At 36.1% G+C, this 12639-nt stretch overlaps 1 protein-coding gene across 1 annotated transcript in view; it reads left to right on the top strand.

Annotated features, from left to right (window-relative positions):
- USH2A (usherin) overlaps positions 1-12639 on the top strand; it is a gene marked incomplete at its 3' end in the record, with an annotated part of 389347 nt that overhangs the window by 223898 nt on the left and 152810 nt on the right. The window contains exon 37 of the mRNA XM_082305924.1: positions 5909-6088. Within this exon, the coding sequence (XP_082162050.1) occupies positions 5909-6088 (180 nt within the window). The remainder of the gene's footprint in view (positions 1-5908; positions 6089-12639) is intronic.

Raw genomic sequence — 12639 nt, forward strand, 5'->3', positions numbered from 1 at the left:
GGTGAACAAGTAAGGTTTTGTTTCATTTTTATTTTGCTTTTCTTACATTAACTTTTTCTGTGGCCCAAGATAAGATGCTTAACCTCTGTATGTTCACACACATATAAAGCAGGCATAAAAATAACAAAGTAGTTGTGCTAGTTAACTAAGTAATCTTTGTATAATTCTTTAGATCCTCCTATAAACTGTTCCTTGACCTGGATTTTTTCTACCTTAACCTGAATTTTTTCTGCCTTGACCTGGGTTTTTTCTACCTTTATTCTTTGAGTAGTCTTCTCCAGTGGGAATAGGTCATCTTCTATCTGTTTGAATATTGTGAAGCAACATGCTCTCTAAGTAAAAGAGGTTATCAAGACCTTTATGTACTTAATAGAAACAGTAAAGATTGGTAATAATATTTCAAAGCATGACACAAAGCCTTAAACTCACCCCAAAAAATATCTTTTGCCATGTACTAGCACACAATATGTAGTGTACTTTTGTGATTGAAGCCTCACGTTATCTTGAAATAGTGATATTGAAAGCAAATAATAGCTTATTAAACATTTGTGATGATAAGACTTACGTGTTTCAGGCTTCAGTACCTTTTGGTGGAAATCTTTCTGCATTTCACAAACTATGGTCCTGTAATATCAGGAGACCTGAGACCTGTCGGTCTCTTCTCCCTAGTAACGAGCGATAGGACGAGAGGAAACGGCCTCAAGCTGCGCCAGGGGAAGTTTAGGTTGGATATTAGGAAAAACTTCTTCACCGAAAGGGTGGTCAAGCATTGCAACAGGCTGCCCAGGGAAGTGGTTGAGTCTCCATCCCTGGAGGTATTTAAAGAACGGATAGATGTGGTGCTTGAGGACATGGTATAGATGGACTTGGCAGTGATAGGTTAACGGTTGGACTCGATGATCTTAAGGGTCTTTTCCAACCTTGACGATTCTATGATTTAAGTTCAAACAAATCTGGGGGTAAGATGAGCAGTCAGCTCTAGGACTGCTCTAGGATTTCTAGGACATTGCAAATAGGAATAGGTAGAATTCTGTTTTACAAAGGCAACTCAGTTGTTGAAGTCCCATAAGAATACAAACAGAGTATAAGGAAGGCAATTTTTGACCAATATCTTCTGTATAATGATGGCTAGCTGTTGATGATTAGGGAAAGAAAAGCACCTGAGAGCCCCATGCTGTTTTTCACTAGCATGGCCTCCTTGCTTCCTGAAGTCAGCAGCATAGTTGTGTCAATGTGTTTGTGATACCGACACATTAGACTGGTTATGTTTAAACTTATTACTTTAATAGTCAGAAATGTAATGATAGTAATGAAAGTATTTGGTAATTTGGAAAAGATTGCCCATGCATATGAAACATGAGGTTTTGCTGTTTAATGCTCAAAAAGGAAACATCTCAATTTATTACCTTTCTCCTTAAAAGCATTAATTTTTATCCAGAGGGGAAGAGTACATTTAAATGTGGCAATTTTTGGAAAAACCCCACTTTTTATATGTGAGGTGAATGCACTTGGTTTGTGTTATTTCTTTTCTCTATTGCAGTCTTTGTCATGAGAACGGTTTCACGTTGTACCATTTCCTGCGCTCCGTACAACCTTTGTCACATGAATAAGATATCAGAACGCTAATGACTAATATACAGTATTCTGTGTCTGCTGATACTATACTGTACTACCGTGACCTTTGCAATATTATGTATTCTGATTGGCTGTCCGTTTCACCTCTTCCCCACAAGTTAATAAGGCTGTAAAAAGGAGAGAACTTGAAATGGCCAGCCAGTCAAATTACAGAATATTGAAAAGGTCAGAGCAGTACAGCACACAGAAAAAAATTACGGAATATATGAGGCATTAAAATTCTTGTGACAATGATTATAACAAGAATGGAAAAGGATACCCATTTATGTTATTTCAATCTAGTGAACCCCATAGGATGATGGACCCAGGATAGCAGTAATTTACGCACCACCGATCCACAGTAGCTTTATTCACCTATTTACAGCAGTAGTCAGTAACAGGAATGCACGTCTGCTTGGGAACCCCCTTCAAAGTGTCCGCCCAAAACCATAGTGAACCTTCAAACACACATCCTCGCCAGCTAGAGTGCTGTGTGAAGCTTAGCACTTTTAAACAATGATTTTGAATGGAATATGTGTTTGTGTATCTTTCCAATAGTTTTATTACTTGACTTTGTTTCAAGTACACATCGTTTTTAAGTATGTATATGGCTCTTCTTTAGCCCTAATTTCTTCATTTGGATAAAGTTTTCCTGAAAAACTGAGATACTTTGATCTGGTATAAATTAGGAATAAACTGGGAACAGCACAGCTTTTTCTCAAATACCAGATTTATCCAAAGAAGTCCCTCAGAAATATTGGGGGAAATATGGAGAGCCTTATGAGCAGGAAGGCTAGTAAAAGAACAAAACCATCACAATGCAAAAATATGGAAAGATTAAGGAGCATGGGGAAGCAATGTCTGCAAAGGTTTTAGTGTTTTTTGAGAGGCTGGTGGCTCTGAACCCCCTTCCATCTGAATTCATCTTTTGGTAGGAGTGCTTGCATGTCTAAGTATTGAAGAACGTGGTGAGCCAGTTCTAGGAGTTTGTTTTCTGCCTACTTAGGTTGTTCATGTTAGCTATGTCTTGAGGGGATCTTTCTTGTTGGAGTACTGGTGACTGTTCACAGCAGAAGTTCCGAGGCAGAAATGTGCAGTAACGAGGAGGTATTCTGGTAGAAACCACTTGTCTGAAGTAAAACAATGTCTCTTAGGACTTCACCAGTGTCTGCAGCAGCTGCTGTTTAGGTCTGCGGCAGACTTGCTGGTAGTCTACAGTAGGACCTGTGAGCAGGATGGGGGGAAAAACACACATGAAAAATGGAAAAAGAGAGACCTTATCCATTTATACTCACAAATAGGGTCCACACTGAAGCAGTCTAGGCAGGAATGGCACAGAGTGATATGACAGGGTTATCGCTGTATCGCTTCTTGTCAGGCTGAACCTATGTACCTGCATTTTCCAGCCCACTGAAAGCAAAGTTTAAGCAGTGAGAAGTGGCAAAGCTGCATATTGCAAGTCATCCCCAGCAAGACCTGCATTTTAAAAATGTTCTTCTAATATTTTACTTGCCAGTAGCAGTAAGTAAAGTGGTAAGTGCTTGGCTGGTAACTGGGATAAAACACCTTTTGTCTGTGTAAAATTCAGCTTAGGAAGCTTGCAAGTGCACCTCAGCTTTTTATTAGAAGCAATGAAAAATTTTGAATTGCTATGTTGTCTAACTCATTGTAAATTTGCAAGTTCGTTTTTGAGCTGAATAAAATGGTTATGTAATTACATACTTCTCCTAATTATTGAGTAATTATATACTTCTTATAATTGCCGAGTAATCACTCTGCTATAACTAGAATTTAATGTTACAACTAATTGTATAATTACTGTATATTAATGTTGTTATCCAGGCAACTTGGAATAGAGTGTTATCCTTTTAATTCCTTTTCTGTTACTCGAAACTGTATTTTAAAAAATATAGTATAGTTAGCCATTGGAAGAAAGATTAATAATGGAATAAAAATATCAGCAGAAGTATATGCTTTCATACTGGGCTCAGGTGGATGAGAATAAAAATATTAACGTGTTAAAACTGTACTGTACATAGAAAAAGTTGAATTTTCTCATGAATTGGGCACATAAATTGCTCTTAGGGAGCCTACTTCTATGCTTGAGGTTTGAATCTATCCTATGTACCTTGATATGTCAACACTGGATTTTTAAACTTTCCTACACATTGTAGGTGAAACATTTTAAAAACATATCTCTCTTCACAGCCAGCTGAGTCCTTAAGTGTTTCACATCACTAGGACCTTCAGAATGTATATGTCAGTTGACCATTTCTACTGGCTTTATTGTTGTTAACAAAACATTAGGTGCATATAACAGTCTTGTGTTGTTGGGTGGGCGTCACAAATAGTAAGTCGCAGATTGCCTGCTGGTACACAAAAAAACTGTGATAGATAATGGGAGGAACATGCTTTGTTGGATTGTATCTACTCCCAAATCATACGCAGGGAGTTTCACAAAGATGCAGAAGGAGGGTTTGATATACAGTTTAAGAGCTGAGATCAAGTAATGCAGATGCACTTTTCTAGTGCTGGCTGAGTAGCCGGGACATGAGGGTAATCTCAGACAAAATAACTTTGCTTCTGCAGAATTGGTATGTCTGTACATGGAATGTGTAAAATGTGGTGGTTGTTCTTGCATGATAAGAAGGTTTGCCTCCATTGCTGGGGTCTCTCGGGCTAATGTAGAATTCAGTGAAATCCAAAATAAGTCCATCAGGTTTCATTGAAAATATTCTACATTCACGCTACTGTAGTCTGTTTGGGCAGTCTGGTGCTAAGGCATGGTGTAATCTAGGCAGAATTTGAGCAATGAGGAACTAGGCTACAAGGCAGATTTATAAAAATGGTTTTATAAAACTCTACGCCTCCCCAAAAACTCAGAAAGTTTGTTTGCCATATGTTACCAGCAGAATAACTGAAAATACCCTTTGTGCAGCCCTGTGAACATTAAAATAATAGAATGGCTTCGACTTGTACCATAAGTGAATCACAGATTGTTTATAGGAATCCCAAAATTACAGCAAAGTCCAGATCACAGGTAAAATGTCATGAGAGCATGACTGAAATGTACTGTATATGCATGTTAGTGCACATCATAGAAATATGGAATATTTGAAAAACTGTTTCAGGTTTAATAACATTTCAGTTTTAACAGTTCATTTGAAACTTGCATAAAAATAAATAAACCTAATGAGTTTCACTTAAAAAATTAATTAAAAGAGAGTTTCTAGTTTTTTTTTTTTAATTCTGTCTTATTTAGATCTTATGGAGGACTCGGATGTGAATATTCAATCTTCTGCCTGTGACAATGCCTTAATTAATTTAAGATATTTTTAATAGTTATATTCTGTTTAATCTTATTCTCATACCTGTGGTCTCAGACTTACATGATTCTGCTGTTGTTTGTAATGCAGAATTTCCATTGACTTCAATGTGAGAGCTCTCCGTGGAATGATGGATAGTAGTAATAATATTAATTATTTATATAGCACTTTATATGTTCAAAATATTGGATAATCTTTAAATGAGCTCAGCTTTGCTCTCACATACGTGAGTGAAATCTTCACTGAGTCAAAAAAAAATGTTACTTGACATACAATTTTTTTATTTTCCAATCTTACTTATCAGGTATTTTGAAAAGGTTTATTTTGTTACTTTTGTAGGGTAGAATATTGTCTTATCTTAAGTTTGAGATCTTAAAAAGGTTGTAAAGGACATGTAGGTTGCTGTGGTGTCCTCTGATGATTCCAACTGATAAACCGAATACTTCAAGTCCTTGTATTATCTTTGAGAGGACTGCAGGCCATGCTGGAAAGCATGTGTTTCTTACTGCATATGACTAATTCTTCTGTATGCAATGGAGTTAGCTTATAAACTCATAAGGTAAGTGTTTTTCTAGTGAATTCAAGAAGTTTTACCTGTTTTTCATAGGCGTAAGAATTAACCTTAATGTTTTGAATTTGCAGTTATCACACAACTGTTCTAGAACACGAGTAATTTCTGAAAACTGGCTTCTGTTTGCAGTATATAGCAGCCAGCTTTGCAACTGCATGGTTGGTTCATTTATTTTTCAAATTTTACAAGTACCACAAACTGTTCGCAAAAGGAGGAGAAAATGGTGAATAATATTTTTTTCTTCCAAATAGGCCATTTTTTGGTGTTATTGGTATCAATGGCAACTTTTCATTTGAGTAGAAATAAGACTTCATTCATAAAGACAGCGAATTGTAGCAGACACAAGGTCTAACATTTGTTCTTCATCCCCCCCCCCCCTTTTTTTTTTTCATAACAGCTAATGCTAATTATTCTATTGTAAATGGTACTCGGATGTTATGCAGCAGCAACGAATCCAATGTATGGGTACCCATTAAAGGACTGATTCCATTTTCTAACTACACAGTACAAGTGAATGCTTCCAACAGCCAGGGCAGCTTGATAAGTGATGCTATAACAATAGTCATGCCTCCAGGAGGTAAGTATGAAAAAGTGCTTTTTCTGTGCATGTAACAATTACACAAATACTCTGTTGAACAAAACGTTATTTATTATTGTAACTGATGACTGGAAGTTCAGAAGAATACATTTGCATTAGTACTTCTTACTAACAAAATTGTTCTTTTCAGCTTCTAATTTGTCACATTGCTCAATTTAAGAACTAGAGAATGAAAACAGGTAGCTGTATAGATAACATTATGTAGGTGAGAAGTGCGTTATATACTTCATTTTTTTTCTGTGAATGGTGGTGTATTCTATCATGGACGGCTAATCTAATCTAAGAATATAGAGCAAGTCACCTGCATTTTATAATCTGTTTTAGAATAGAAGTTAAGTGCTGACAAAGAGCACTTACTGGATAGACTTAGATCATTTGTTTAATAAAAGTGATATAAACTATTGGTAATATATTGAGCCAGAATCCACAAACTGGTATAGCTGTAAGAAAGTCAATTGCCATGTGCTTATTTACAGTGAATGAAGCCAGTTTGTATGTGATCTTCATAAAAATTTGAAATAAGAGAATTGAGTAAATACTCCCTGAACACTGTGCATGTATTTGTTTTTTTAATGAAAGCTTAAATTTACAGCTGATGTATGTATGTGTTCGTTTTGCATTCTCTTTTCATGGACATCCTAGTGAATTAGATTTTGTTGAATAAATGCCAGTGGAAACAATGAATTTAAGGCAATTTTCAATTCTAAAGGGAGAGCCCAAGAAAACTTGAGAGATGTGTAGGTGTAGCTGATGAGCAGGAATAGTGTAGAGTGACACATATATCATTTGAAAGTAAAAATAAAGAAAAAAAGAAAAAGAAACAAACAGAAAATCCCATAAACCTTACAGCTCAAAAATACAATTACGCTTGGAACAGTTTTCTTGCAAACAGATGGATTGGTTTGGTTTTGGGGCCAAACCAACAGAAAGACTTCTGAAAAGTGAATACATAAAATGCAGAGTTTGTATGACAGTTTTCTGAGCAAGAAGGAAGAGGTAAATTCCCAGCACATTTTATACTTTTCCAATCTGATTGCCAAATTATACCTAATATTAACAAATATACATTGCGATATAACAATAAAACCGTATCTGAGTTTTACTGCTCACTTAAGACTGAGCAGTAAGACACTGACATTTCTAATCCCAGTGTCACACTTCGATTTTGCATGTAGAAATAACAAAATTTGGTGGTGAAAATTTTAGCAAGTAAGAAGGTAAGGATCTGTGAAGATAGGTAAGGATGTGCACAAGTTTACGACAGTCATCAAGATACACTTTCTTTATCATTAGATTGTTGTTGATTACAATTAGAAAACTTATAGCTTTGAAATTATCTTTTTTATGACCTTGTGGTAGTTTAAAAGCAATACCTCATTGATTAAATAGGTTTTAGTTCATGCTTCCTTTTAGTTAATGATCTGAAAACATATTATCCTGATTTACACATAAAATCATGCTGAAAAGCATGTGGCATTCACTAGGATATGTGTGTTTAAGTAGAATTAAATTAGCAGTGAGAGTTATTAAAGAAATCTTCCATACTATTGTCCAGTGGACTGTGAGCTGTAGTGAAATGAATAATAAATGAAGCAGTGCATATGAGAGAAGTACTCTCACACACACTATATTCTCACTATATGTGTACATACATACCGACACACAGACGTGTATATTTAGGACAATATACTTTACTATGATGTTTATTATAATGACTCTTTGAATGCCATACAATTCCACTGCATGCTAAATTATGAGTATAATGGTTAATTTTACACTGGGCTGTATTCAGTGCCTTCACTTGCTTTCTAAATCATTAAATGAAATCTAGATGCTACTATAATCAGAAGGAATTTTATTTTTTACTTCAGTGGACAAGATTTCACTTTGACAGAAGTTTTGTTTTGATCAAAGAGTGAAAGAGGTCTCATTAGATACAAAATCACAGCCTTTTAATGAGTGTTAAAATGTAGCATTCTCTTTTCAAGGCTAACAAAAACAGCTGTTTCAAAAATTTGCATTGTGCGGAGTACTTCATGGAGCTTGATGGAAGATTGTATAAGAGGGAGAGTGATAGAGGACAAAAGAGAATTCCATTTTGAAGTTACTGTGGATCGCTGTTCAATTATGATACAAATTTTCTTCCAACATGCATTTCTTTTGTTTCATTTTTTATTTCAAATATGTTACACATAACATAAAGCACACCAAATCTTTAGTGTTACCTGATTGAATATATCTTAATTTCTCATCAAGCTGATTTGCCATGCTTAAAGTCAACCCTTAAAAAAAAAAAATCTTAGAAATAAAGAATATATTTTATTTAAGCTCTTGACTAAAATTGCAGTGCAGGTTCAAGAGTTCTTGGAAAGATTAAAAAAATAAAAACTGAATCCAAATGTTAATCCATAAATATGAAACTTTCTCTTGACCCTTACTCTGTAGTGGTCTGGAGTTACTAATGGGGTTAGGATTTCAACTCTTAATGGGACTTGGTGCATTAGTGTTTTGTATGCATGGAATTCAGCATTCCGTTTAATAAGTGGTTGACATTGGTGATGTCCCTTAATTTGCTTAAACCTAATTGGCTCTTTTATCAGTCAAACCTGTATGGATTGGCAATTGATCAGAAAGGGTCAGCCATGACTGTGCATGTACTTAAATGCTGGAACCACCAGTTAAAGTCACTGTTGCATAATAAGAAGCTGAAACCATGAGAACAAATGATCTTCAGAGTCGGAAGGCAAAAGAAAGGGGAGAAGTTTTTCAGGATGTTCAAGTTCAGAACAAAGGCATTACGGAGTATATAAATTTTAAATACACTGCTTTTTGCCTCAAGACTTAAAGCTTTTTTTCCAGATGAGCTGAAATCTTGTCTGAAACTGTCTTTGTTACATCAAAGAACTGCATAGAAAGCTAAAAGAGATGGAAGAAGCATAAAAGGGCATAGTTTAAAATGATTAGTGACAAATTTCATACCGCAGAGGTAGAAGTAAATTTTTTTGAGTTTTATATTTTTTTCCAAAAAGAATAAATTTGTTCTATTTATCTTGTCCTAAACTGCTTTGGTAGAAGTTGTAAAAAATAATATACTAGCCAGCGCTTCACGTTAATTTGAGGATGCCAGCTAGTAAAAGATGTGGAGAACAAATTGTTTTAGAATTAATTTAATTAGGTAAATGAATTGAAAAGATACAGCAGATGTAAAACTGCAAAAATCTGGGAGAAAATCTTCTGTACGGAATCCTTGGTTAATCAATGCTGTTTCTGATGTAGTGGTACATCGAGGACCCCATTAATTTAGGATTGCTTTGTAATAAGAGGTGGTAAGCTAACAGAAAAGAAGGTTGCAGTCACTACTGGTAGTAGCTTATACTCTAGTTAAATCCATTTGTTCCCTTCCTTCGACCACAAAAGCCCTAGTGTGGAAGGGAATGAGAAGTCCTGTATGCAGAAAGGAAGAAGATAAATTATGTTGAAAAAATAGGTGCAAAGAGAGAGAGCAGAGAGAAGACGGGCTGCTGATCAGATGAGAAGCAGTAAGGTGGAGGCTCAATCACCACCTCCAAACCACAGAAAAGGACTGGATTCCCAAGTAATGACAAGAGGTATGAAGCCTGTTGCGGATAGTAATTCTGTATGATATTGCAGAGTTGTCTCTGCATGGTTGCTTGTGTTGGGGGTTATAAACCATTAACTTGGTGCTAACATCTATAGAAAAGAGCCTCAAAGAATCGATATATATTTCCTATGTAAAACATAAAAGGGAAGGTACTCTGAAAAAAAAATATTTGCCTAAGCAGTGAAGTGTGTCTTTAATCTCTGCCATAATTTATGAAGTATGTTGTTTGTTTATATGCTCTGTCTGTGATTTGCACGACATAGGAATGTCTAGCTGTGAAAGATGCCAGATTTTGCCTTGGACTGTTGAGCACCTGCCCTTTGCTGGTGCCTTGTTTGCGTATGGGAATCTGCATGCCTCTGCCTACAAGCTTGGGCTAGTTCTCAGCAGCAAAAAGTGAGCCTACATACTTGTAGCTGTTGATGTTTGTTCAACATCTACAGAGGATGGTGTCATGTAACCAGCGGATTTCAGCCACTGTTAGTTTAGATAGCAACACCTCTGAGACTGGATATTGAACCACATCATAGGATCATCGATCTAATTATGCAAACAAATAAGAACCACATCATACAACTTATATTCACATCTGAGAGCATTTGCTCATGCAAGTTGATCACTGAAGCCAACAGGCCTCCTTAGATGAATTAATATTCAGTAAACAAAGCAAACTGATGCTGTTAGGCCAGAATTATTTAGGAAGAAAAATCAAACCTTAATATGCTAGAATTTTCCCTGTGAGACAGGCTTGTTTTTCCATGATGCTCAGTATCACATTAAGAGTCATACCATAAAACTTGTTTTGAGAGAATCTCCTTTACTTCAAATTTCAGGTATGTCTGAGACATTAGTTCTTTTTCTTATTTCTCTCCTTTATTCTATTTTTTTCTTCCCTTCCCTCCCTTCCCTCCCTTCCCTCCCTTCCCTCCCTTCCCTCCCTTCCCTCCCTTCCCTCCCTTCCCTCCCTTCCCTCCTTTCCCTCCTTCCTTTCTTTTCTTTCTTTCTCCCCACCCTCTGGCTTACATTAAAATCCAACAGGATTCTTTTTGTTCTGCATCTTCTGTTTCTTTTTAATTTTTCTTCTCTTCATTATCTTATATAACTTCTTGTAAAGGTAGAGTAGTAAAACCAGAATTTAAAAATGGAAAAAAAAATAAAGGTAGTTTAGAAAAAAAAAATCTTCTGGCATCATTCTATTTTAGTCATTGTGAAAAATTTGTATTTAAAAAAATTCCAAATTCTCTAACATTTGCATGATGTCTCTATAACTTCCGAATAATATAAACTCTGATTTTGATGAAGACTAGGAAATGTTTTAAATAAAATTGTTGCAAACAAGTCGATGGAGGTGGGGTGAGGGTTGCGAACAGAAAGTTCGTAATGAAAAATTGTGACCATATCTTTTCTAGGGGTATTTTAAAGACAGAGCAGGATAGAGTAGGGAGGGGGAAAGAGCTCTCCTACATCTCTCATCAATGACCTAGCTAATTAAAGAGTGTCAGTGGCAAGCTGTGTAAATTGTCCATTCCAATTCCTTTTGTCCAGAAAGATGATTTCATGGGGATATAAGGGTAGGATTCCAAAAGTGCTTGTGTGGAATACTGGGACTTGTTCTAATGAAAAAATAATTCTTCTCTAACCTCTGCAGTATTGAACTGATTGTCATTTTCATTAGTTCTACTTTCTTCTTTTATTCCCCTCTCCCAGTCTGTTCAGCACATCTTTCAGTGAGCTCATACTGTGTCTATTCTTGGTTTTGGGTGGGTGTTTTGGGTGGCAAGAGAAGAGAGAAGTAAGTCTCATTCCTGAAAGGTTGTGTCTTCATACTCCAGCAATGGGAGGCACAGAGGTGCCTGCTTTACTGCTCGCTCTTCTAAATTGTAACCAGTTGGGGCTCAGCCTAACTCCACGCATCATAAAGGACCGCCTCAAGGTTGCTTTAAATTGAACCTTAGTTAAGTCCCTACTCATAAAAGTAGAGATTGCCAGAAGGCAATGACAGTCCAGCTATCTCTTTTTTTTCTTCTGATTGCCTCCTTCCCTTTACCCCCGCACCCTGTCCTTTTGGGGCTAGGCAGATCTCCCATAGTTACAGCGATGCTGTTTCAATATTCCAGCCATAGGACACCTGTATTTCTCAGATCTTAGGTTGCTTTCTGTCTTCCAGAGCTGCATGAAACAGTCAGGGCAAGAAGATCAAAACTGCAATTTTAGCTGCCTAGATGAACATGGATGTTTTTGCTTGCTTGGGGAGTGCCAGATGAGAAATGGAGAACCATGCAACAGCTTGAAATAGCCAATTGATCATCTATAAGCAGGCAATTAACCTCATTGTAGAGGTCTCACTCCAGGTCTTTCCAAAACCTTAGCCTTTGCATGAGGTCCAGGTGGTACTTAAGATCTCTTGGAAGAAATCTGCAGTAAAGCAGATTTCACACTGGAAAACTACAGCTTGATTGTACTTCTGAAAACAGAAGAATATATAAAAGTGGGAAAAATCGGCTGCTGTGGCATTTAGCAGCAGATCATTCTTTAAAATGATTACGTACCATCACATAAACCTATTTCGGACCAATTTCAATTGTACATAAAAAAGGACACAATTTAGATGAAGTGTGAAATTTTTATATAATCTTAAGCCTATTCATGGTCGGTTGTTTTGTTTTGTTTTGTTTTTTTCATTCTGTGTAAATCTGAACTAGATTGTTCAGTACTGTAATTAAAGTCAACATTCTTTGTGTGATAAATTAGGTTCTTCTTTTGAAGGAATTCTACAATAAAATGACATTGAAATTCCTAGTGAAAACATACAGAAGACATTTGAAAAATCACACCATTAATTTTGTCTTTTGAACTATTTTCCAGATATACGCAAGTATTAGGAATAGGATAAATTTTTATGTTAATT

Source organism: Platalea leucorodia (assembly GCF_965183815.1).
Source record: "Platalea leucorodia genome assembly, chromosome: 3".
NCBI lineage: Eukaryota > Metazoa > Chordata > Aves > Pelecaniformes > Threskiornithidae > Platalea > Platalea leucorodia.